The sequence below is a fragment of the Dendrobates tinctorius genome, unplaced genomic scaffold (genome assembly GCF_039654945.1).
Source record: "Dendrobates tinctorius isolate UK_male_01 unplaced genomic scaffold, ASM3965494v1 ptg000016l, whole genome shotgun sequence".
NCBI lineage: Eukaryota > Metazoa > Chordata > Amphibia > Anura > Dendrobatidae > Dendrobates > Dendrobates tinctorius.
In genome coordinates, this window is record NW_027361684.1 from 21,644,124 (window position 1) to 21,671,106 (window position 26,983).

The 26,983-nt window shown below is 44.3% G+C and overlaps 1 protein-coding gene across 6 annotated transcripts in view; it reads left to right on the top strand.

Annotated features, from left to right (window-relative positions):
* AIPL1 (AIP like 1 HSP90 co-chaperone) overlaps positions 1–26,983 on the top strand; it is a 175,740-nt gene that overhangs the window by 146,435 nt on the left and 2,322 nt on the right. For 5 of the 6 annotated variants that reach the window (XM_073565571.1, XM_073565572.1, XM_073565576.1 and 2 more), the window contains one exon: positions 1,413–1,554. In XM_073565571.1, the coding sequence (XP_073421672.1) occupies positions 1,413–1,554 (142 nt within the window). The remainder of the gene's footprint in view (positions 1–1,412; positions 1,555–26,983) is intronic. The other variant, XM_073565574.1, reaches the window with a different exon arrangement.

A 26,983-nucleotide genomic window follows, 5' to 3' on the forward strand; every position in this document is an offset into this window, starting at 1 on the left:
GATTCCAGAAATTTTGCGTTCAAAAACTCAAATTGTGCTCCAATTCCCTGCTGAACCTTGCCATGCACCCAAACAATAGTTTTTCTCCACATATTGGGTATCAGTGTACTCAGGAGAATTTTCGCAACAGACTTTGCAGTGAATTTTCTCCTGTTACCATTGCTAAAATGCAAAATTTGTTGCTAAAAGAACATCTTTGGGGGAAAAATGTGATTTTCTATTTTCACGGCTGAATGTTATAAACGCTCTCCTGTTTTTTTTGTGAAAATGAAAAGTTCCATTGTGTTAATCCTGTGAAGCACCTAAAGGGTTAATAAACTTGTTGAATGTGGTTTAGAGGAGTTTGAGGTATGCAGTTTTTAGAATGATGTCACTTTTGGGTATTTTCTGTTATATAGACCACCAAAGTCACTTCAAATGTGAGGTGGTCCCTAAAAAAATGGTTTTGTAAATTTAGTTCGAAAAATTAGAAATTGTTGAACATTTAACCCCTCTAACTTCCTAACAAAAAAAATATGTTTCAAACTGATGCATATGTAAAGTAGACTTGTTGGAAATGTTATAGAATACCTAGCTTGTGTGACATAACTCTCTGGTTTAATGGCATAAGAATTAAAAGTCTGAAAATTGCTAAATTTTCAAAATATTCACCAAATTTCCAATGTTTTCACAAATAAACTCAAGTCATATAGAACAACTTTTACCACTATCATGTAGTACAAAATATCACAAGAAAAAAAATCAGTGGGACCTGTTAAAGCATTCCAAGTTATAATCACATAATTTGACAGTGGTCAGAATTGTAAAATTTGGCCTGGTCTTGAAGGTGAAAACAGGCTAGGGGGTGGTAAAGGAGTTAAAGCACCGAAGCTCAAGTTACCATTGTCGTTATATTGGGTTTGGGGTCAGGTTCTGGATACCAAACCGAACTTTGAACTACAGTTCAGCCGAACCAAACGACCCCGTACATCCACGGGTCCACTCATCCCTAGTCATAACACTTTTTTTTCTCCTTCAGTGGATGGGAAAGAAGAACGTCTGGGTGGTCATGGCATTTCTTGTTGAGATGAAACTCTAGCTACTCAACCAGAACTTTATTACATGTATAATTTTTTTAACACTTGTGATATGACAAAAAAATTAGGTTCCAGTTTTTTTTATTGTTATATACTGCATCCATTGTTCTTTAATAGGATAGACTGAAAGCCAGTAGGCTGCCAAGCAGTTTCATTGGAATTGATTTATCACTTTTGATCTTAAAAGGCCTCGGGAGGTCATAAAATCTTATAAAACACTTCAGAAGTTATTACTGGATGCCAAGAAGCTCAAATTTATAGTTGTGCAGACGTAGCTCTGACAAGGGATGATTTATAATCATTACCGTACCCCTCAAATACTGATTCTGCTTTCAGGAAAAGCCCTGGGAGGTGCCTTGGATGAAGCTGGAGAAGATGATCAACACCTTGATTCTGAATTACTGCCAGTGTCTGCTTCGCATGGAGGAGTATTATGAAGTTTTGGAACACACAACTGACCTAATCCAGCACCACCCAGGTAATGAGACTGACGTGGATTTATGGATTCTAATTATGCAGAACTGATATTAGTATTGGTGAAGGTGCATGGAATTACAGTTTTGTATATTTTACATTTCATTAATCCACATTGTGACTTGAATTTTTGGGAGGCTTTTTAAATTGACCACTCATGAATGCATGTAATAGGTTAAGATTCTGTTCAATACTTCATTTACAGTAGCGTTTTCTACAGGCTGACATACTTGTTGTGGCTAAGAGGAAACTATTTACCCTATGATGAATATATCAAAGGATGTGTGGATTTTGGAGGCGCATATGCTTTTCTTTGTTTGAACACCCATGTGTTTATAAAAGTAACAATAACTTGGATTACACTTAAAGAGATTCCATCAGTAGTTTTTTTCCTAGATAATCTGAGAGCAGCATGATTTAGGGACTGAGACCCTGATTCTAGTGTTGTGTCACTTGCTAGTCTGCTTGATGTCATTTTGATACAATCACAGTTTTCTGTGCTGCAGATCTAGCAGTGCTACAATGCTGAGTTGTGTATAACCCCCCTGCACCACTGATTGGCAGCTTTCTCTCTGTACACTGTGCATAGACAAAAAGCTGCTAATCAGTGGTGGGGGCAGTTACACAGAGCAGTTGGCTAGGAGGCACAAGACACTAAGGGCCCCATCACACATAGCAACTCACCAGCGATCCCGACAACAATATCACCTTGTCAGGATCGCTAGTGTGTCGCCACATGATCGCTGGTGAGCTGTCAAACAGGCAGCTTCACCAGCGATCAGGACCAGCAACACGTGGGTAACAAGCGACGCACGTCGCTTAGTTACCCGCAGTGTATCTTAGTTACCAGTGCGCTGATGCAGGGAGCTGGTAACCAAGGTACACATTGGGTTTCTAAGGGGTGCGCGGCACTTAGAAACCCGATGTGTACATTGGTTCCCAGCTCCTGGTCGCTGGTCTCCCGCCTGTCACACGCGATGCGTGCTGGCCAGCGGGAGACCAGCGACCCAAAAAATGTCCAGACGTTTCAACAACGATCAGTGATACCCGGCAAAGTATGTTTTTTTAGGTTTGTGTCCATTTTATATCTTTCATATAACAATCTGTAATAATAATAATAATAAAAAAAAATTTGCATTTTACAAACTGTAAATTGACAGAGCTGTGTGAAGGCTTATTTTTTGCCTGGTGAGTTCACATTTTTGTTGGTACCATTTTAATTACTTTAAGCAGTGATTCTTGTACTATATACTGCCATACAACAGTATGGCAGTATATAGTGAAATAAAAGTTATTTTATGAAGACCAGCCGCAGGATATGCTTCACAGGAAGACAAGGGTTTCCTTCAGCAGTCCCCTGGCTTCCTCTTCAATCCATCGGTTCCGCAGAATCGGCTGGGGTAGATGGCACTGACATCAATTAATGTCGCTGTCAGAGATTGACAGTGGGCATTTTAAGGCTTTCTCTTGTCTTAAGCTACAATTTTGCAGTTATTCTAAGTGACTGCAGACTTGTGAATCCTCATATTATGCCCACTCCCGGGGCCAACATCGGAGAACCCTCACAACATGCAGTCTAAGGATTTGCAAGTCTGCAGTCACATAGAAGACTGGAAAAGCCCTTTAAGAGATTAAAGAGCTCTTGAGTCTCTGTAGTTAGAGACAGATTGTAGCTTTGTAACATTGCTGGCATCTGCTTGGTATGTTGTCGGCTCAGCTGCTGAATCCTCTCCATAAACGGGGATGTGACGTTGGACAATTATTATGTCTTATGTTGGGAAAGGGTTAATACATTTGGTGCATTGCATAGCGCACATTGGAGTAAAAATGGTGTATGAAGCATCCACCCTAATAGATTTTCAACTTTGTGTTGCTGATTGCTCATCTTTGATGTCATTTTCATGTTAATGTACTGGACCTTTGCTATTTGTAGAAAGAGAGAATGAAGTACTGTAACTTTAATGGAAACTAATCTATCACCATGCAAAAAAGAAAGAAATAACCTTCTACAGTGTAAACATCTAAAAATAAAGGCAGAGAAAACATCTATTTCTTTAAACATTGTTATTACCTTGTGCCATATGCAACAGTAGAAAATAACATGTGTTAGCTGGAAAACAGTGCACTCACCGGCAATGCTGCCTGTTATTTGTCTCTGTTCTTGAATTACAGCCAGAGTAAAGACAAAATTATAGAGACAAGGGGCTGGAAAACGACTACAGATGAGAGGAGATCTCGCAGAGCTTTCTCTTTAATTTCCTTTCAAAGGTCACAGGGTGGCACTGTTTGTGTTTCCACTTGGCACAGCTTCAGGCCATAATCCCATTTATTGCTTTAATTTATCCTTCCCGAGTCTCTGTAAGAACATATGTGCGCCTTGCTGCTCCTCTGCTCATCTGCCCTCCCAGGTTACTTTGTCTTCATACAGTTTCCTCTACAGGAAGATTCATTTTCGTCACTCTCTGGACAATTTGATCCCCTTTGTCCTAATAAAATCTGACTTAGCGGAGCGAGCGAGCAGGTGACACTGGAGCTTATCTGAAGGGTTTCTTGACCTGTGGCGCCTCCCTGAAGACTGCACAGCTATGTGTTCTGTTGCTCCATGTCAGAATTGGTTTATTGGTGAGATCTGTGTCTCAACTCTCAGGGGCAAGGAGGGTTGAAGGTACAATAAAGGGAAGCCATGAACAAAATATGCTATAAAAAGTAAATCTATTTTGATTTTCTTTCCAGGATATGTTTTCAATACATATACTGCAGTGTGTAATATATGTGAAAAATTCACTATTGTACAAATTTACTAAATTTATTCATCTTCTCAAATACAATGACAGTAACTGGCACAAATAAATGTGTCAGAAGATAGCATTCTACCAAGCACCCTATCCTATTGCTTTCCTATTAGCACATAATCCTTGGTTACGTCTTTTGGTAGTTTTTCTTTTTTCAGGACAAGCATGCGCAGTTGGGCTCCATTTTTTTTCTCTATTGCGAGACTCTTGCTATGTTTGTACAGAGGGTCTGACCATGTGCAGCTTTCACTGTAAAGGCTGGGCCTTGTGCAGTTTTGGACTGGTGTGCCAAGGGCCCACCAGTGAAATTGATTTTAGACCCCACTGCTCAGCTACATACAGGTGCCTCTCACAAAATTACAATATCATCAAAAAGTTAATTTATTTCAGTTCTTTAATACAAAGAGTGAAATTCATATATTATATAGAGTCTTTACACACAGAGTGATCTATTTCAAGTGTTTATTTCTGTTAATGTTGATGATTATGACTTACAGCCAATGAAAACCCAAAAGTCATTATCTCAGTAAATTAGAATAATTAACAAAAACACCTGCAAAGGCTTCCTGAGCAATTACAAAGGTCCCTTAGTCTGTTTCAGTAGCTCCACAATCATGGGGAAGACTGCTGACTTGACAGATGTCCAGAAGGCAGTCACTGACACACTCCACTAGGAGGGTAAGACACAAAAGTTCATTGATAAAGAAGCTGGCTGTTCACAGAGTGCTGTATCCAAGCATATTAATGGAAAGTTGAGTGGAAAGAAAAAGTGTAGTAGAAAAAGTTGCACAAGCAACCGGGATAACCGCAGCCTTAAAATGATTAAGAAAAGGTCATTCAAAAATTTGTGGGAGAATCACAAGGAGTGGACTGCTGCTGGAGTCATTGCTTCAAGAGCCACCACACACAGATGTATCCAGGACATGGGCTACAAGTGTCACATTCCTTGTGTCAAGCCACTCATGAACTATTTAATAGATAATGCCAGAAGTGTCTTACCTGGGCCAAGGAGAAAAAGAACTGGACTGTTGCTCAGTGGTCCAAGGTGCTGTTTTCAGAGTAAAGTAAATTTTGCATTTCATTTGGAAATCAAGGTCCCAGAGTCTGGAGGAAGAGTGGAGAGGCCACAACCCAAACTGCTGGAGGTCTAGTGTGAAGTTTCCACAATCAGTGATGGTTTGGGGAGCCATGTCATCTGCTGGTGTAGGTCCACTGTGTTTTATCAAGACCAAAGTCTGTGCAGTCATCTACCAGGAAATTTTAGAGCACTTCATGCCTCCCTCTGCTGACATGCTTTTTGGAGATGGAAATTTCATTCTCCAGCAGGACTTGGCACCTGTCCACACTGCCGAAAGTACCAATAGCTGGTTTACAAACAACAGTATCACTGTACTTGATTGGCCAGCAAACTAGTCTGACGTTAACCCTATAGAGAATCTGGGGCAATGCATGGACTGATGTCTCTCTCTCCCTAACTGAACATGACAGCTTCATATATTTGTATGCATATGGCATGCTATGGTCTGGTGAGTTGCAGCCAATCTGAACATTGCGGTCCAATTTATACAGCCATCTGACTGTGCACACACAGCCATTACCTGCTGGGTTTGGGGCGCGCACATCCTTTGACCCCGCTCCATACACCTGCTACCCACTTGCACTGTATATGTATGGCAGATGTTAGTAGGGGTTTAATAAAAGATGGTTGAGCTGACAGGGAGTGGAATGAAAACACAAAAATATTGAAAATATTTGTGCAACTCCAGGTTATGCACAAATTTTGCAACATTTCAAGATGTTTTTCATCAGAATTCTGTCGAAAACACCTTGATGAATGAGGCCCTTGTATTTCTAGCTTGAAGGGTAAATGATTGGAATGAGTTTGTTCCTTTTCCATTTTCAAACAAAAATTAGTATATGATTGTAAAATGGCAAGCATGGATGTGGGCCCATGAACAAATACACACATAAACCCCGTGTATGTTAATTGCTGCAGGAACAACCACAAATACTATTTTGCTACAATCTTTATTTGAAGCCTATTTCCATAATTGCTTTCTCAAGTTCTCCTTGTGATGGCACCATTGCATAATGTACATTTATAACAGCCATACAGCTTCTTCTGTAGTAGTGCTTATACTTTATATATAAAATAAAGCAAAATCTTCACAATGCTTCTCTGTGCCTTCTTGTTCTATTGGCAATTGTAAAACAGTAAACGTCTTACAACTGCAGATTATCGTCTGAGCTGAGAGATTAACACTACTTCAAAGAAGGAGGATTTGAAGGACACAAATTCAAAGAAAATTGCCCAATTTACAGATCCAATATCTCGTACATCACATCATGAATTCATGCAGTGTACATAACAGCCTATGAGAAGCGTTCTCTAAATCTCTGAGTGTAATTAATTTGACGTACTGTACAGTAATGGTTCCCTCAAAGGCGCAAAGGTTTATTTTCTCCTCAGGTAGAAATAATAATTGCCACTCAGGGGGAATTCATGTTAGATCTTCTTCAAAAATACCTTCACAAGGACACTGTAAATTTTACATATACAGTTATGAGAATAAATTTCACTTTGAAGGAATCATATGTATATATTGTTTGTGGTATTCATTTGGTTTTAGATTGAAAAAATATGTAATATTTTCCTGGAAACAATGGGCCTGATTTATGAAAGCTTTCTCACCTAAAAGCTTTTGAAGAGTTGCAGAAGTGCAGAGTTGTGCCTCAATTTTGTGACTCTTTCACTTTGTGACTTTTTCACAAATGTTAACTGTTTTGGCTCTCATAGACTTGCACCGAGAGCTTGTGATGTACTGTAGCTTCTGACTTCTGGCCAGTCACAAGATGGCTCATCAGGACCGGAGTGGCACAGAAAAAGAGTTAAGACGTTGGAGGGTGAATATAACACCAGGTGCAGGGACCTTAGATTAGTAACGTCACTCAGGAGCTGAAAAATAATGCTGGAGAGGTACTTTAATGCTTAGATAATATTGCTACATGCACAGAATAAATAAATGAAATCCCTTTACTATATAACAGTTTAAATGGTCTGGATATGTTCAAAAACTTGTAATGCTTGTAGAAATTGACCAACTGCACAAAATAAGTGAAACAGAGCCTGCATTGATCCAGTTTGAATAACCACCGGTGATAGGAGAGCATGCTCGGCACTTCCTGGTGCTTGAGACACTTCGTACTTGATCGAGCATCTAGGTACTCAGGCGCCATGCTCGATTCACCACCCTACATTTTTAACGCCTGATTTTCAGCCACTAAAATGCGGAGATTGCCTGCCAATCACAGTAATGCCGTAGCCATGCCCAGAAGGGAAAGTTAAACCAACAATCCTTTTCAGGGCTAAGTCAAATAGATTATATTATTTAGTAATACCGCTGTCATGATCCAGTCCGGGTTTTGAGTCCTGTCTGCCCTTTTTTGTCTAGGGTTAACTTTGTCTGGCCTCATTTTGGATCCAGGTTTGCTATTTCTTCCTGCTGCATCTGGCAGGCCATGTCAGTTACGTTTTCTGCCTACGGCGTGAGTAACTGACTCTGGTAGTACCCTGATTTGTCCTTCTGTTGCTGACTTTGCCTATGTCTGTTTGTCCCCCACTCCCCGTCCCGACTCAGTGTTTCCCTTTCATGTTTAGGACTCCCTGGTGTCTGACTCGGCTTGGACCCTGACCTGCTGTTTGTCTCTTGTTTTTGGCATATCTGCTCCTGACCGGTACTGACCCATTTGGCTTGCTTCTGACTCTGTGTTTTGTTTATTCCTTTGGTACGGCGCTACAGACTAATGTTGACTTGGCTTGTTTGATTATTCAGCAGCCACCTGGTGGCAGCCTCGCTGCTGCACTGCAGGTCTGCTCTTGCTGTGTGCAGTCCTCCCTCCACTCTATTGCTATCTAGTGGAGCTGGCATCTACCTGCATAGCAGCAGCGTGACAACCGCCCATATCTGCAATGTATTTACAGTTAGTTGGCAGGGTAGGGATATTGTATTAGAGGGTTACAGTCCTTAATGCTGCCGCAAACAAGCAAAACTCCTTTCAGGGACAATATGAATAGATTATATTCTCTAATAAGACTGCTCTTACCTGCAATTCATTTAGGGTTAGTTGGCAGAGTAGGGATAGCAAATTTAAAGCATCTAGTCGGAGTTGATTGCGTTACAGTTCTTGGGGCTGTCACGTACAAGCCAATCTCCTTTTAGGGACAATTTAAATAGATTCTATTCTTTAATAATACCACTCTTATCTGCAATTAATTTTGGGTTAGCTGGTGGAGTATTGAGTAGCGTATTACAGACATTTAGGCAGGGTTGATTGCGATTTTAGTCCTTAGTACTGCCATGTACAAGCAAATCTTCTTTCAGGGACAATTTAAATAGATTCTATTCTCAATTAATTCTGCTCTTATCCACAATTCATATAGGGCTAGCTGGTGGAGTAGGGATAACTTATTACAGGCATCTAGTCAAGGATTTTCGCCTTACAGTCCTTGCTGCTGCAGCCTAAAACCAACAATTCTTATCAAGGTTATATCTAGTCTATTACCTATTACAACCGCGGTTACCTACATTTAAGGCCCTTTTACATTTAGCGATGCACCAGCGATCCAACCAGCGATCCGACCCGGTCAGGATCGCTGGTGCATCGCTAAATGATCGCTAGTGAGCTTTCATACAGAAAGATCTCACAGCGATTCAGCAGCGACGCATGCGCACGATACTTACCATTCACACACAGCGATCCTGCGTCCTCCCGCCCGCCTCCACGCGTCGCTGGACGTCACAGCAGGAAGCCCAGCAGGAAGCGCCCGACGAGAAATGGAGCCGGACATTCTCGTGCGATCAGTGATGGACAGCGGGGGAGCCAGTCGCTGGTAAGTATCACACATAGCGATATCACTAGCAATATCGCTATAACGTCACAAAACCAGTGACGTTTTAGCGATATTGCTAGCGATATCGCTTAGTGTAAAACCCCCTTTAGTGTAGGAATAGGTGCTGCAGGAGGGATAGTTATGAATTAAAGGAGGAGTGAGACAAGTAAAAGAAGAAACCATGAATCGTATACCTTTTTTAGTGCAAAGGGATGCATGGGAATATGCCAGAAAAAAAAATTGAATTGGCTTTACGTTCCATTGTCATCATCTCGTGGGGTTGAAAAGTCTTGGCCAATTCAGGCCTTGCTCATTTTGGGGGCAGTCATCCTGCCAGCATTTTCAGTTGAAAGGTAGATGCTCCAATTAGTTATTATGCCCCCAGTGCCACTGAAAACCCACTGAATCAGCTTATGCAAGGAGGGAGCAGTGACTGCATCTGGAAAGACTCAGATTTGCTTCAACTCCATGTAAAATAAAAATAATGATGCATTCATACAATGGGAGAAAGGCCCAAATGCACCTCTTATGTGAATAAATGGACAAAAGACTTGTGGTGTTCTTTCCCCAGGATGGGTTGAAGAAGTTTCTCCCACATGGTTCATGAATTTACAAGATGTCCAAAAATGTTTTGAAACCCCTCCTTCAATCTGTTTGAAACCTTGGAGCTGCCTGATGCCCTGAGCTGGCACAAGAGGAACTGCTGCCCACCTTAGATGGAACTAAATTAGAGTCGGATGTCTGAAGGTCCTTATTGTGCCAATTGTACCCTGAGTATTGGCCTCGAATCTGAGACTCCTTGTTGTTGGCCACAGAAGTCCCACTGATTCTAATTGTAAATGTTTTCTGAGGCCCTACACTAGGTGTGTTTCAGGGTGTATTGGACTGCCTCCTTCTAATTTTGGAAGCCCTTGCACATAGTGCATACACTTTACCAGTCTAGGAGTCGCACTGCTTCCAAAGGGGGAAAAATGTTTTCTGAGGCCATCCTCTATGTTTATTCCATATGTATTGCCATCACTCCTTTTAATTTTTGATAGGCCTTTCACTTAGTGCATAGGCTTTATCTGTCTAGGAGTCCCATTTCTTACAAAGGGGAAAACAACTCAGAAATCTCATATACATAATTATTTATTCCTTTTTTCATTACTGAAATAGAAAACTGCTACATTTTTGAAAGAAGGAGCATGTCAATTCTTTCAGTTTTTTTTCCACCTTTGAAAGCATTGAGAAAGTGCAAAAACGTAGCAAAAATGCTGTGTGTGTGAACATAGCCTTAGTGGTGGAAAAGGCGTTTTTTTAATCTTTTTTTTTATTTGCCTTATATTCAAGTCATTATACTGTAAAGAATGTTTCCTTACCTTTTTTCCTGTAAAATCCATTTTTTCTTCATTTTGGTATGTTTTATTGTCAGTCCGTAAAAGTTACATAATTCTCTGACAACATTGTTTCCAGTAGTGACCTGGAAGTAAGAGTTCCCTTTCCATTTGAGCACTTTTTCCATCCATTTCAGCGATTTTTTTTTTAATCCCTTCTAGACGTCTTGGAAGGGTCTACTGGAAAAATGCTTGAGTTTCCCATTGACTTCCATTAAATTTGTTACTCGAGTTGAACACCCGAGCTGCCAAAGTGCTTGATTCACGTAATGACCACCTGAGCATTTTAGTGCTTGCTCATCACTAATAAGCACCTATAATTTTGAAATTCTCAGGTCATGAGACCTGGATACTTCTCCATGATAATTTTAGCAAGTTTGCAGTTTGGATAGTTTAATATGTGCATATGGGTGGATATTTCATGCTACGAATAGTAATGGGCAAACCCGTGGATGTTCTGGTTTGGTCGAACATTTTAAACAAGTTCGGTTCGGGTACCAGAACAATACCGTTACCCAGACCCGGTCCCCCTTTAATATGAATGAGGGCCCAAACATCCGGCGTTTCCCACGCTGTCATCTGTGTGAAGCGTCTCTGACCTTTGGTAAGATTACACGTTACTGCTGGTCACAGCCCTGCGGTTCCCACTCTGTAAAGCAGGTGACAGTGTGCGAGCCAGTCCAGCAGCTGTGATCGGCAGCACTACTACTCTCATCAGCCTACAACTGCTCTCAGTGATAGGAGTGAGGACAGGCAACACTGATGAAATTAGTACACTCATCAGCCGGCGCTTGTGCATTATAATAAAGATGTCAGTGTGATATAGTGCAGTCAGTGCATGTGTATTTTACTGTACAATGTATTTGACTATGGCTTTAGTAATGGGGGTGAATTACTTTATAGACGCCTCTCCACAACAATCCTGTGGGCTTGATGTCAGCTGACATTGCCAAGCTGACATTAACCCCACAAATATTATCCCACTTGCCAATGCACCAGTGAGAAGAGTCGGGCAAAGCACCAGAATTGTTGCATCTAATTCTGGGGCTGCTGCGGGCTGCTATTTTTAGGCTAAGGAGGGACAATATCCATGGCCCATTTCCCAGACTGAGAATACCAGCCCCCAGCGGTCTGCTTTATCTTGACTAGTTGTCAAAAATGGGGTGGACCCCATGCCATTTTTAAAAATTATTTCTTTAAATAATTTAAAAAAATGGCGTAGAGACCCCTTTATTTTTGATAACCAGCCTAAATAATGCTGACAGCTGAGGGCTGAAGCCTGCAGTTGCCAATTATGCCTGCCCTGATTAACAAGAAGATAGGGACCCCATGCCATTTTTTATTTTATTAATTGCACAGGCGCTGGCTCATGAATACTCTCATCATCAAACGCTTGCTCTCACTGTCAGTGAGACCGGGCGTACAATAATAGTACTCTCATCAGGCGATGCCTGTGATTGGCGGTAACCTTTTTATCGTTAGTCACAGCTGCTGGCTCTCACCCTGTCATTTGTATGACCGCATGGGAACCGCAGCGCTCTGACCGGTGGTAACGAACTTACTGTTTATCAGAGCTGGTGTTCCTCATGCTGTCACACAGATAACTGTGTGGGGATCACCAGATGTTCAGGCTGCCGAACCCGAACAGTAACACGAACTTTCATGGAGAAGTCTGTGTACTGGGTATGTGCACAGATAATAGGTGTTCGGAATGGGACCTGAACTCTACCTTTCGGGTTCGCCCAGCTCTAGTTATGAGATCTGATTCACAGACTTTGTGAGCAATTCTACATTTTAACCCCTTTCCGACATCAGACGTACTATTCCGTCCATGTGCCCTTGGCCAATTTGACCATGGACGGAATAGTACATCTCAACGATTGGCTGCGCAGATGGGTGGTGTGCGGCTGACTGCGGCTGGGTGTCTGCTGACTATCACAGCTGACACCCGGCACTAAGTGACAGGAGCAGTCACTGACCGCTCCGGGCACTTTAACCCCCGGAATACTGCGATCGAACACAATCGCAGCATTCCGGGAGCAGGCAGAGTGCTGACAGCCTCTCTGCCATTGGATAACTGCTATGGTAACCCGATGTCGTCATGACGACCTCCGAGTTACCAGAGCTGAGAAACATCCTGTCATACATAGTGCATGATCAGGAAGTCTCTCAGGTCAGTGTGTAGTAGGTGCAGCGCTGACAGCTTCTATAGCATGCAGATGCTGCTTCATCTGCATGCTATAGAAACAATCAGCCTGCAAAAAATGATTGCACCATTGTGGGACAAAGTGTAAAAGATAGAATAGTGTAAAAATGTTTTTAAATAATTTTAAAAATAATTAAAAAAAATAAAAAATAATAAAAAATCTATATTTATTATATCCCTAAATAAATATTTGAATGAAAAAAAATCTAAACAATAAAAGAACATATATTTGTTATCACCGCGTCCATAACGACCCAACCTATAAAACTGCCCTACTAGTTAACCCGTTTAGTGATCATCATAAAAAAACAAGGCAAAAAAACAATGCTTTATCATCATACCACCGAACAAAAAGTGGAATAACACGTAATCAAAAAGACAAATAAATAAACATGGTACCGCTAAAAACGTCATCTTGTCCTGCAAAAAACAAGCCCCCATACAGCTCCATCACCTGAAAAATAAAAAAGTTATAGCTCTCAGAATAAAGCGATGCAAAAATAATTATTTTTTATATAAAAGTCTTTATTGTATAAAAGAGCCAAAACATAAAAAATATATAAATGAGGTATTGCTGTAATCATACTAACCCGAAGAATAAAATTGCCTTATCAATTTTACCACACGCGGAACGGTATAAGCACCCCCCCAAAAGAAATTCATGAATTGCTGGTTTTTGTTCATTCTGCCTCTAGAAAATTGGAATAAAAAGCGAACAAAAAATGCCTTGTGCCCAAAAACGGTACCAATAAAAACAACAGCTCGTCCTGCAAAAAACAAGACCTCACATGTCTCTGTGGGCCAAAATATGAACAAATTATAGCTCTCAGAATATGGTGATGCAAAAACTATTAATTAAAAAGCATCTTTTAGTGTGTGACAGCTGCCAAACATAAAAACCCGCTATAAGGCCTCTTTCACATGTCCTGATATTTCCAGTACCAGAGATGTCAGTGTGTTTAATACTTGCGGCACATGTGTGGCATGCATATGCCGCATCAGTACCACAAGGACGGACGCCAGGGAAGAAGCGTTACAGTAACAGCTCTCATTATTTTCCCCTGTTCTGCCAGTGATCGGCACCAACACAGGAGAGTGATGAGAGCAGTGTTCAGCACCCAGCGCCGGGGAGCAGCGCTTACTGTAATGCTTCCTCCCCGTCGCCGATGAGTGTCACATGGATGACATCCATGTGGGTTATGTGTACGCACATGTGCAGGACGTTTTGTGGCCCGTGCTGACATAAAACAGACATGTCAGTGTGTTTGCCCACAGACACACGGTCCGTGGAAATACACTGACATGTGTACAGACCCATTCACTTGAATAAGCAAATGGCATTCCATTCCTCCCCAGTCTCTCCGCATGGTTGCTGGTTGTCCAATGGTATAAAATTCTGTGACAGACCCATAGTGTCAATATGATCACTGCACCCCTAGATGAATTCATTGAGAGGTGTAGTTCGTAAAATGGGGTCACTTATAGGGGGTCTGCTGTTCTGGCACCTCATGGGCTCTCCCAGTGGGTCATGGCACCTGCAAACCATAACAGTAAAATCTGGCGCTACTTCCCTTTTGAGCTCTGCCATGTGCCAAACAGTGGTTTACCTCCACATATCGGGTATCAGCGTGCCCAGACCAAAATACACAATAACTATTGGGGTCAAATTTCTTCTGTTACCCTTGTGAAAATAAAAATTTGGGGACAAAAAGATCATTTTTGTGGAAAAAACTTTTGTGAAGCACTTGGGCGGGTTCAAAGTGCTCACCGCACATCTAGATAAGTTCATTAGGGGGTCTAGTTCCCAAAAAGGTGTCACTTGTGGGGAGTTTCCATTGTTTAGGCACATCAGGGGCTCTCCAAACGCGACATGGCAGCCTATCTTAATTCCAGCCAATTTTGCATTGAAAAAGTAAAACGGCGCTCCTTCCCTTCTGACCTCTGCCATGCGCTCAAACAGTGGTTTACCTTCATATATGGGTATCAGCGTACTCAGGAGAAATTGCACACCACCTTTGGGGTCCAATTTTTCCTGTTATCCTTGGTAAAATAAAAATAAAATTGGTTCTGAATTTGTGAAAAAAGTTTCATGTTCATTTTTTTAAACATTCCAAAAATTCCTGTGAAGCACCTGAAGGGTTAATAAACTTCTTGAATGTGGTTTTGAGCACCTTCAGGGGTGCAGTTTTTAGAATGGTGTCACTTTTGGGTATTTTCTATCATATAGACCCCTCAAAGTGACTTCAAATGTGCTGTGGTCCCTAAAAAAAAAAATGGTGTTGTAGAAATGAGAAATCGCTGTTTAAATTTTAACTCTTATAACTTCCTAACGAAAAAAATGTTGGTTACAAAATTATGCTGATGTAAAGTAAACATGTGGGAAATGTTACTTATTAAGTATTTTATGTGACATATCTCTGTGATTTAAGGGCATGAAAATTCAAAGTTGGGAAATTACGACATTTTCACCACATTTCTGTTTTCTTTTCACAAATAATCGCAAGTAATAGCAAAGAAATTTTACCACTGTCATGAAGTACAATATGACACGAGAAAACAGTGTCAGAATCATCGGGATCCACGGAAGCGTTCCAAAGTTATTACCTCATAAAGGGACAGTGGTCAGAATTGTAAAAATTGGCCTGGTCATTAACATGCAAACCACTCTTGGGGGTAAAGAGGTTACATTGAGCAGCACTACAAATCTGTAATCCACAACATATCAATTTATAGCAGAGTTTTACAATGTCTTATGCAAAGTCATTCCATACATCTGTGGGTGAATTTTGCTTCCCAGTAGCATAGATTGTTATGTTCTGAATTACTAGTCTTTTTCCAGTGATCTTTTTTTTTATCTTTTATGTTGTCAATATTAAGCCCCATCAGTAGAGTTGAGCGACTTTTGGTTTTTTAGGGTCGCGTTTCGTTTCGTGAAACCCGACTTTTTCAAAAGTCGGGTCGAGCAAGATCGTCCGATTATAGGGAAAAGTCGGGGTCGTCCCGAAACACGAAACCCAATGTAAGTCAATGGGGAATAAAAGTCGGCAGTGAGAGGAGGACAGGAAACACACCTACAGTGCCCATTTGAATGCCAAAAGCATCAATTCTTCTTACTTAAGCTTGTCAACCTTAATTAACTTCATAATACAAGTTACGCACTGAAAAATGGGGGTTATTTGGCTAAATTTGTGGGGGGGGAGGGCTGGCTGCAGGTTTTCATGTGCCCTGGGCGAAAGAGCGCCCCTTTAACACATACCACAACTCATCATGCTCCGATACGGCAGAAAAATAGCGGTATAGTACAATGAAAAATACCTCACTTTTTACATCTCATGACGAGGCCCATCTATTTCTCCATACAAAATCATTGGTTCCATATAATGTTTGAAACAGTATATGATGAGCTCCACATAATGCTACAGTATATGTTGGTCCCCATGGATGAAGCTCCACTGTCTTATGGGCCCAAATAATGCTCCAAACATAATGGGCCCCATTTCTAATGCTCTAGTGTATAATGGGCCCTGTAAATGCTGCTCCAGTGTCTGATGTCCACCTTTGGAATGTTCCAGTGTATGGTGGGCCCCATCTATCATTCTCCAGAGTATAGTGCTCCCCAAAAATTGCTGTCCCAACATAGAAAACAATCAAATAAGTCTCCTCGCTAGGGAATCCCTGTACTTGTCTGGACAGGTGCTGTAGCTTGCTTAACAGCTCGCCAGCCGTTCTCACGCCCAGTATGGATTGCACGTGATTGCACAAAGGTTAGAAAGGGTACCGTATCCCTGGATAACATGTATGGATAGCGTACACATTCAAAATATATGTCTATACAGCATGAGGCAGGCTCAGACGGTGTTAGGCCCAGTATAGATTGCACGTCATTGCACAAAGTTTAGAAAGGGTACCGTATTCCCGGATAACATGTATGGATAGCGTACACATTCAAAATATATGTCTATACAGCATGAGGCAGGCTCAGACGGTGTTAGGCCCAGTATGGATTGCACGTCATTGCACAAAGGTTAGAAGGGGTACCGTATCCCCAGATAACATGTATGAATAGCGTACACATTCAAAATATATGTCTATACAGCATGAGGCAGGCTCAGACGGTGTTAGGCCCAGTATGGATTGCACGTCATTGCACAAAGGTTAGAAGGGGTACCGTATCCCCGGATAACATGTATGGATAGCGTACACATTCAAAATATATGTCTATACAGCATGAGGCAGGCTCAGACGGTGTTAGGCCCAGTATGGATTGCACGTCATTGCACAAAGGTTAGAAGGGGTACCGTATCCCCGGATAACATGTATGGATAGCGTACACATTCAAAATATATGTCTATACAGCATGAGGCAGGCTCAGACGGTGTTAGGCCCAGTATGGATTGCACGTCATTGCACAAAGGTTAGAAAGGGTACCGTATCCCCGGATAACATGTATGGATAGCGTACACATTCAAAATATATGTCTATACAGCATGAGGCAGGCTCAGACGGTGTTAGGCCCAGTATGGATTGCACGTCATTGCACAAAGGTTAGAAGGGGTACCGTATCCCCGGATAACATGTATGGATAGCGTACACATTTAAAATATATGTCTATACAGCATGAGGCAGGCTCAGACGGTGTTAGGCCCAGTATGGATTGCACGTCATTGCACAAAGGTTAGAAGGGGTACCGTATCCCCGGATAACATGTATGGATAGCGTACACATTCAAAATATATGTCTATACAGCATGAGGCAGGCTCAGACGGTGTTAGGCCCAGTATGGATTGCACGTCATTGCACAAAGGTTAGAAGGGGTACCGTATCCCCGGATAACATGTATGGATAGCGTACACATTCAAAATATATGTCTATACAGCATGAGGCAGGCTCAGACAGTGTTAGGCACAGTATGGATTGCACGTCATTGCACAAAGGTTAGAAGGGGTACCGTATCCCCGGATAACATGTACGGATAGCGTACACATTCAAAATATATGTCTATACAGCATGAGGCAGGCTCAGACGGTGTTAGGCCCAGTATGGATTGCACGTCATTGCACAAAGTTTAGAAAGGGTACCGTATCCCCGGATAACATGTATGGATAGCGTACACATTCAAAATATATGTCTATACAGCATGAGGCAGGCTCAGACGGTGTTAGGCCCAGTATGGATTGCACGTCATTGCACAAAGGTTAGAAGGGGTACCGTATCCCCGGATAACATGTATGGATAGCGTACACATTCAAAATATATGTCTATACAGCATGAGGCAGGCTCAGACGGTGTTAGGCCCAGTATGGATTGCACGTCATTGCACAAAGGTTAGAAGGGGTACCGTATCCCCGGATAACATGTATGGATAGCGTACACATTCAAAATATATGTCTATACAGCATGAGGCAGGCTCAGACGGTGTTAGGCCCAGTATGGATTGCACGTCATTGCACAAAGGTTAGAAGGGGTACCGTATCCCCGGATAACATGTATGGATAGCGTACACATTCAAAATATATGTCTATACAGCATGAGGCAGGCTCAGACGGTGTTAGGCCCAGTATGGATTGCACGTCATTGCACAAAGGCTAGAAGGGGTACCGTATCCCCGGATAACATGTATGGATAGCGTACACATTCAAAATATATGTCTATACAGCATGAGGCAGGCTCAGACGGTGTTAGGCACAGTATGGATTGCACGTCATTGCACAAAGGTTAGAAGGGGTACCGTATCCCCGGATAACATGTATGGATAGCGTACACATTCAAAATATATGTCTATACAGCATGAGGCAGGCTCAGACGGTGTTAGGCCCAGTATGGATTGCACGTCATTGCACAAAGGTTAGAAGGGGTACCGTATCCCCGGATAACATGTATGGATAGCGTACACATTCAAAATATATGTCTATACAGCATGAGGCAGGCTCAGATGGTGTTAGGCCCAGTATGGATTGCACGTCATTGCACAAAGGTTAGAAAGGGTACCGTATCCCTGGATAACATGTATGGATAGCGTACACATTCAAAATATATGTCTCAGGAGGCAGGCTCAGACGGTGTCAGGCACAGTATGGATTTGACGGCCCAGATTACACAGCGGAGGAGCAGGGAGAGGTAAAGTTTGCAAATGCTGGGGCCCTGGCCAAGCAAGGGGGGCCCACTCGTGGGCGTTGGTACTGGCACTGGGCCCCTCATAGTACAGCGGTGTGTCTGACGGCGGGTGTGCACCACCACCGTCAGAGACACTTGATTGCACTATGAGGGACCCTGTGCCAGTGCCCGCGCCCAAGAGTCGGCCTACCCACCTGTCCAGGGCAACGGCACTCGCACGGTGTCGTGCGCTAGGTGGTGACCCCGGCCATGGGGGGGGAGGCAGCACAGTTAGGGAGTTTTAGAAAGTGGTATATGTTGATGTTGGACATTCAGCTGATGCAAAAGGCAAAATAGGTGAAGTACCAGGAAGAGGTGGACCAAAGCAAGCCATTTTTCTGTCACCCTATGTGTCATCAGGGGAAGGTGGGACAAAATCCTTGGAAACCCATGCGTGGTTCATTTTAATGAAGGTTAGATCATCCACATTTTGGGTTGACAGACGGGTCCTTTTTTCTGTCAGGATTATCCAGCTGCACTGAAGACTCTTTCCGATAGCACACTTGCAGCTGGGCAAGCGAGCTCCTGTAAGGCATATTGGGCCAATTCAGGCCAGGTGTCCAGTTTAGCGGCCCAATAGTCAAAGGGGAATGACCTGTGTGGGAGAACATCGATATGGGAGGAAAAGTAGTTTGTAACCGTAGTTGACAACTGCTGTCTCCTGTCACTTTCCATCGATGCAGTATTACCAGTTGTGTGAGCGGTATTTGAAAAATCAGTCCACAACATTGTCATGAAACCCCTGTCTCCAACGCCACTTCTGCTGTGTGCACCATGAACACCTCTGCCAAGCTGCCCCCGGCCCGTACGGCTCGTGTGAGAACCATCACCGCTGCTGTGTGCTGGGAATGCCTCAAGCAACCGATTTACCAGAGTTGCTTGTTTATTAGCCAATATTAGGTCAAGGTTCTCCTGTGGCATGATGTTTTGTAATTTGCCTTTATAGCGTGGATCCAGGATGCTGGCCAACCAGTAGTCGTCATCGTTCATCATTTTGGCAATGCGGGGGTCCCTTTTGAGGATCCGCAAGGCATAATCTGACATGTGGGCCAATGTTCCCGGTGTCAATGATGCACTGCGAGTGCTGGGTGGAGGAGCACTTTCTGGCAAATCCACATCCCTCCAGTCACGGACAAACCCTGTACCAGACCTTGCCACGCCAACATTTTCACTTGCCCCACGAGATGCTTCCTTCTCCCCTAAGTAATCATCCCCATCATCCTCCTCCTCCTCCTCCTCTTCTTCCTCCACCTCGTCCAGGAGAGGTCCCTGAGCAGACAATGGCTGAATGTCATCAAGGATTCCCTCCTCCTCTTCCTCCTCATCAACATTGGCTGCAGACGCCTGCTCCTTAAGGTGCGTCAAAGTTTGCATGAGCAGACGCATAAGTGGGATGCTCATGCTTAGGATGGCGTCGTCTGCGCTTACCAGCCGTGTGCATTCCTCAAAACACTGAAGGACTTTACAAAGGTCTTTCAGCTTCGACCACTGCACGCCTGTCAACTCCATGTCTGCTCTCAAAGTGCCTGGCCGTGTATCCTCCCACAAATGCATTATGGCCTGTCTCTGCTCGCACAGCCGCTCCACCATGTGCAGGGTGGAGTTCCACCTTGTTGCAATGTCGATAATGAGGCGGTGGTTGGGAAGGTGGAGCAATCGCTGCAGCTTCTGCATACGAACGGAGTGTACAGGCGACCGGCGGATGTGCGCGCACAGTCTTCGCACCTTCTGGAGAAGGGCTGTTAACTCCGGATAATTTTTGAGGAAGCACTGCACCACCAGGTTCAAGGTGTGAGCCAAGCAAGGTATGTGGCTGAGTTTTGAAAGGGCTATGGCTGCCACAAAATTACGGCCGTTATCACTAACTACCTTGCCTGCCTCAAGATGTACACTGCCCAGCCATGACTCAGTTTGTCGCTTCAAGTACTCGGCCAGCACCCCGGCGGTGTGTCTGTCGCCCAAACACATCATCTGCAACACAGCCTGCTGACGCTTTCCACTAGCTGCTCGATAGGGGGACACATCGTGTGTAACAGTGGCAGCTGCAGATGGAGTGCTCGTATGACTGCGCTCTGTGGACGAGCTGTCGCTTCTGGAGAAGGAGGAGGAGGGTCGAACGCCTACAGCCAACTGTTTCCTGTACCGTGGGCTAGGCAGCACTGTCCCACCACCGCTGTCCCCTGTGGACCCTGCATCCACCACATTAACCCAGTGCGCAGTGATGGACACGTAACGGCCCTGGCCATGCCGACTGGACCATGCATCAGTTGTGAGGTGCACCTTTCCGCTCACTGACTGCTTGAGTGCATGGACAATGCGGTCTTTCACATGATGGTGGAGGGCTGGGATGGCTTTGCGAGAGAAGAAGTGGCGACTGGGTAGGTCATAGCGTGGTACTGCATAGGCCATGAGTTCGCGGAAAGCTGTGCTTTCCACCAACCGAAAGGGCATCATCTCAAACGAGATTAGTTTGGCAATGTGGGCGTTCAAACCCAGTGTACGCGGATGAGAGACTGAGTACTTTCTTGACCTACTCATAGTGTCTGGGAGGGTGAGCTGGACTTGAGAGCTGCATATGGTGGAAGTAGCAGTGGACAGGGCGGACTGAGAGAGGGTTGATGATGGTGATGGAGTTGGTGTTCTTTCTGATGGCCTAGAATCAGTCTTTCGTTGATATAACAGTGGGATTCCCTGACTGCTGTGGCCTTGCAACGACACCTCAACATTTGCTGCTGTGCTAACCGGTGGGCTTACAGTGGGGGAAACAATGTAGCGTTGCTGACTACCTTCGTTGTGATCAGTTGCACATGTGGCACTTGAGGTTTGGTGTTGTGTCCACGCTTGCAAGTGCATGCTGGTTAAATGTCTAAGCATGCAACTGGTATTCAAATTTTTCAGATTTTTCCCTCGGCTAAAGGTCTTTGCGCACTTCTTACAGATAACCTTGGCCTGATCATGAGGATTTTGTTCAAAAAACTGCCACACTGCACTCTTCCTACTTTGGCAGACATTTTGCGGCCTAGCACGCTGTGATCTTTTGACCCTCTGGACAAGCTGTCCAGCAACTCTTTTGATGTTTGGAACCTGTCTTTGGAGTGCTCCGGGCCTGCCAGATAACAGCTGTTGCGATGTCGATGTCTGCTGTGGATGCTCCTCATCTGAGCTATTGGAAGCAGCACCCTCTTCCCCCAATGGATGCCAATCTGGGTCAACAACTGGGTCATCCATCACCTCCTCTTCTATGTCATGTGCACCTTTCTCTGTGTCACCGTGTATGGTGGTATAGTGTGCGGGAAGGGGCACCTGAGTCTCATCAGAGTCAAAATCTGGCTCTGTACACTGCGAGGACAATGTAGTGCTCTGAGTGAATGTACCAGCAGAATCATCCATCAGCGGCTGTGCATCAGTGCACTCCATGTCAGATTCATCTTGGCCTGGGTAATTCACCATTTCACTTGATAATCCAGGCATGGTATGTGAAAACAGCTCCATGGAGTAATCAGTAGTATGGCCTGCGTCATCCTTCAATCTTGGTTGGGGTGAAGGACACAAGGAAAGGTGTGGTTCATGAACATGAGCCTCCAATGACGACTCAGTGCTTTTACTTTTTACAACTGAAGAAGAGGAGGCGATAGAGCTGGAGGCTGAGTCAGCAATGTAAGACAAAACTTTTTCCTGATGCTCTGCCTTTAAAAGCGGTTTGCCAACTCCTAGAAAACTAAGCGTTCGAGGCCTTATGTAGCCAGACGATGACGCAGGGTCAGCACCTCCTGCATTCGGTCCTATTTTGCTCTTGCCACTACCATCAGATCCACCACCAACACCATCATTACCAGCTGCCAACCCCCGCCCAATTCCACGGCCTCTTCCACCAGCCTTCCTCATTTTTGGTAGAAATGTAGACAAAATCCAACAAACTATATAGTAATGTAAAACAAGGTACAAGGTGTCTATAGGACAGGGGAGTTTTAGAATTTCTGCACACACTTGTGGACAGTGGACACTTGTGGATTGTGTGCGGCCCACTGATATCTGAGCGCTATGTGACACGCTCGATGGCACAGCTGCCTGTGACCAAAGTGACGAGAGGATAATGGAGATTTTGAATCTCTGCGTACACTTGTGGACAGTGGACACTTGTGGATTGTGTGCGGCCCACTGATATCTGAGCGCTATGTGACACGCTCGATGGCACAGCTGCCTGTGACCAAAGTGACGAGAGGATAATGGAGATTTTGAATCTCTGCGTACACTTGTGGACAGTGGACACTTGTGGATTGTGTGCGGCCCACTGATATCTGAGCGCTATGTGACACGCTCGATGGCACAGCTGCCTGTGACCAAAGTGACGAGAGGATAATGGAGATTTTGAATCTCTGCGTACACTTTTGGACACTGGACACTTGTGGATTGTGTGCGGCCCACTGATATCTGAGCGCTATGTGACACGCTCGATGGCACAGCTGCCTGTGACCAAAGTGACGAGAGGATAATGGAGATTTTGAATCTCTGCGTACACTTTTGGACACTGGACACTTGTGGATTGTGTGCGGCCCACTGATATCTGAGCGCTATGTGACACGCTCGATGGCACAGCTGCCTGTGACCAAAGTGACGAGAGGATAATGGAGATTTTGAATCTCTGCGTACACTTGTGGACAGTGGACACTTGTGGATTATGTGCGGCCCACTGATATCTGAGCGCTATGTGAAACGCTCGATGGCACAGCTGCCTGTGACCAAAGTGACGAGAGGATAATGGAGATTTTGAATCTCTGCGTACACTTGTGGACAGTGGACACTTGTGGATTGTGTGCGGCCCACTGATATCTGAGCGCTATGTGACACGCTCGATGGCACAGCTGCCTGTGACCAAAGTGACGAGAGGATAATGGAGATTTTGAATCTCTGCGTACACTTGTGGACAGTGGACACTTGTGGATTGTGTGCGGCCCACTGATATCTGAGCGCTATGTGACACGCTCGATGGCACAGCTGCCTGTGACCAAAGTGACGAGAGGATAATGGAGATTTTGAATCTCTGCGTACACTTTTGGACACTGGACACTTGTGGATTGTGTGCGGCCCACTGATATCTGAGCGCTATGTGACACGCTCGATGGCACAGCTGCCTGTGACCAAAGTGACGAGAGGATAATGGAGATTTTGAATCTCTGCGTACACTTTTGGACACTGGACACTTGTGGATTGTGTGCGGCCCACTGATATCTGAGCGCTATGTAACACGCTCGATGGCACAGCTGCCTGTGACCAAAGTGACGAGAGGATAATGGAGATTTTGAATCTCTGCGTACACTTGTGGACAGTGGACACTTGTGGATTATGTGCGGCCCACTGATATCTGAGCGCTATGTGAAACGCTCGATGGCACAGCTGCCTGTGACCAAAGTGACGAGAGGATAATGGAGATTTTGAATCTCTGCGTACACTTTTGGACACTGGACACTTGTGGATTGTGTGCGGCCCACTGATATCTGAGCGCTATGTGACACGCTCGATGGCACAGCTGCCTGTGACCAAAGTGACGAGAGGATAATGGAGATTTTGAATCTCTGCGTACACTTTTGGACACTGGACACTTGTGGATTGTGTGCGGCCCACTGATATCTGAGCGCTATGTGACACGCTCGATGGCACAGCTGCCTGTGAACAAAGTGACGAGAGGATAATGGAGATTTTGAATCTCTGCGTACACTTTTGGACACTGGACACTTGTGGATTGTGTGCGGCCCACTGATATCTGAGCGCTATGTGACACGCTCGATGGCACAGCTGCCTGTGACCAAAGTGACGAGAGGATAATGGAGATTTTGAATCTCTGCGTACACTTTTGGACACTGGACACTTGTGGATTGTGTGCGGCCCACTGATATCTGAGCGCTATGTGACACGCTCGATGGCACAGCTGCCTGTGACCAAAGTGACGAGAGGATAATGGAGATTTTGAATCTCTGCGTACACTTTTGGACACTGGACACTTGTGGATTGTGTGCGGCCCACTGATATCTGAGCGCTATGTGACACGCTCGATGGCACAGCTGCCTGTGACCAAAGTGACGAGAGGATAATGGAGATTTTGAATCTCTGCGTACACTTTTGGACACTGGACACTTGTGGATTGTGTGCGGCCCACTGATATCTGAGCGCTATGTGACACGCTCGATGGCACAGCTGCCTGTGACCAAAGTGACGAGAGGATAATGGAGATTTTGAATCTCTGCGTACACTTTTGGACACTGGACACTTGTGGATTGTGTGCGGCCCACTGATATCTGAGCGCTATGTGACACGCTCGATGGCACAGCTGCCTGTGACCAAAGTGACGAGAGGATAATGGAGATTTTGAATCTCTGCGTACACTTTTGGACACTGGACACTTGTGGATTGTGTGCGGCCCACTGATATCTGAGCGCTATGTGACACGCTCGATGGCACAGCTGCCTGTGACCAAAGTGACGAGAGGATAATGGAGATTTTGAATCTCTGCGTACACTTTTGGACAGTGGACACTTGTGGATTGTGTGCGGCCCACTGATATCTGAGTGCTATGTGACACGCTCGATGGCACAGCTGCCTGTGACCAAAGTGACGAGAGGATAAGGGAGATTGGATTGCTTTTAAAAAAGCAGTTTGCGGAGCAGTGGGTAAACAGCAATGCCAGCGTGTCAGGAAGCCTTAAAAGGCAGCCCAACAACCAACACCACTGATACACCACAATATAGCCTCCCCTTGCACTGCACACACAGTGACTTGTGTGTTGTGCAGGCCAAATCGCTAGCAGCAGAAGCAGTTTTTTTGTCTTCTTCCCTGCCTAACGCTCTCCCTACAGAATCAGCAGCAACCTCTCCCTATACTAAGATCGGCAGAAGTAAGATGGCGGTCGGCGTGCACGCCCTTTTATACCCCCTGTGACGCCCACCAAAGCAAGCCAATCACTTGCATGCCCTTCTGAAAGATGGTGGTGACCCGTGCCTATGTCATCACGTTGCCCACAGTCTCCGTGGATCCTGATTGGCTGAAAAAGAGCGCAAAACAAACTTTTGAAACGCGACTTTGGCGCGTAAGTCGCCGACCTCGTGGCCGACCTCATCCTAGGGTCGGGTTTCATTTCATGAAACCCGACTTTGCCAAAAGTCGGCGACTTTTGAATTTTTTCGACCCGTTTCGCTCAACTCTACCCATCAGAGATAGCCAAGTGGTGTTCAGCAGCCAAATATAATTTTCTGCAAGTAGAGAAATAACTAAATGAGCAGTTGACCCGGATTGATTATATTAACTCACAATAATTGTACAGTATCTCTATTTGCCTGTTATTTAGAATTGAAGGAGTTGTTCGGCCTCGGGGGTACAAGTCTGCAGTCACGCATTGCTCTCTGTGAGGATTTTTCTGTGCCGTCACCGGGAACTGCGGGCACATTACTGCAAGTATGTGATTTGCTTACTTCCGGCCACATTCCAACAAGACGTATCTTGCCTCGCTCAATACACTTGCATTGAGTGAGGCCGTGCAAGTCTAGTTGGCATGTGACTGCATGCAAGCAAATTGCATACTTGCGGTCACACAGTGGGCATGATGTTAGGAATCACAAGTCTGCAGTCACATAGTGATTGCAGACTTGTACCCTATGGCAAACCCCTTTAAATGATTTATTCTCCATAGTTTGTCCAATCAGTGCCCTTCATTATGAAATTGCCCATATGAAAAGATTTTACCTTGGACATAGCATCATTCCACTATAATGAAGATAGATGATTGGCAGGAGACGCTCTGTTTTCAGTGAACCTTTACAAATAATGTAAGTGTATTTGTTTTAGGCATGAGTGAGCTGCAGATTGTTTCTTGTCTGGCTTTAGTCTGATGAAAAATAATTCCATTAGATTTTGCTCTTTGTTCTCTTTTGATCATAAATAATCTCATTCTTGTTAATATTATTGGGGAAGCCAAGACCTGATGTGTAATACATGTACTGATCTGAGTTGTTTGATTCATCCTA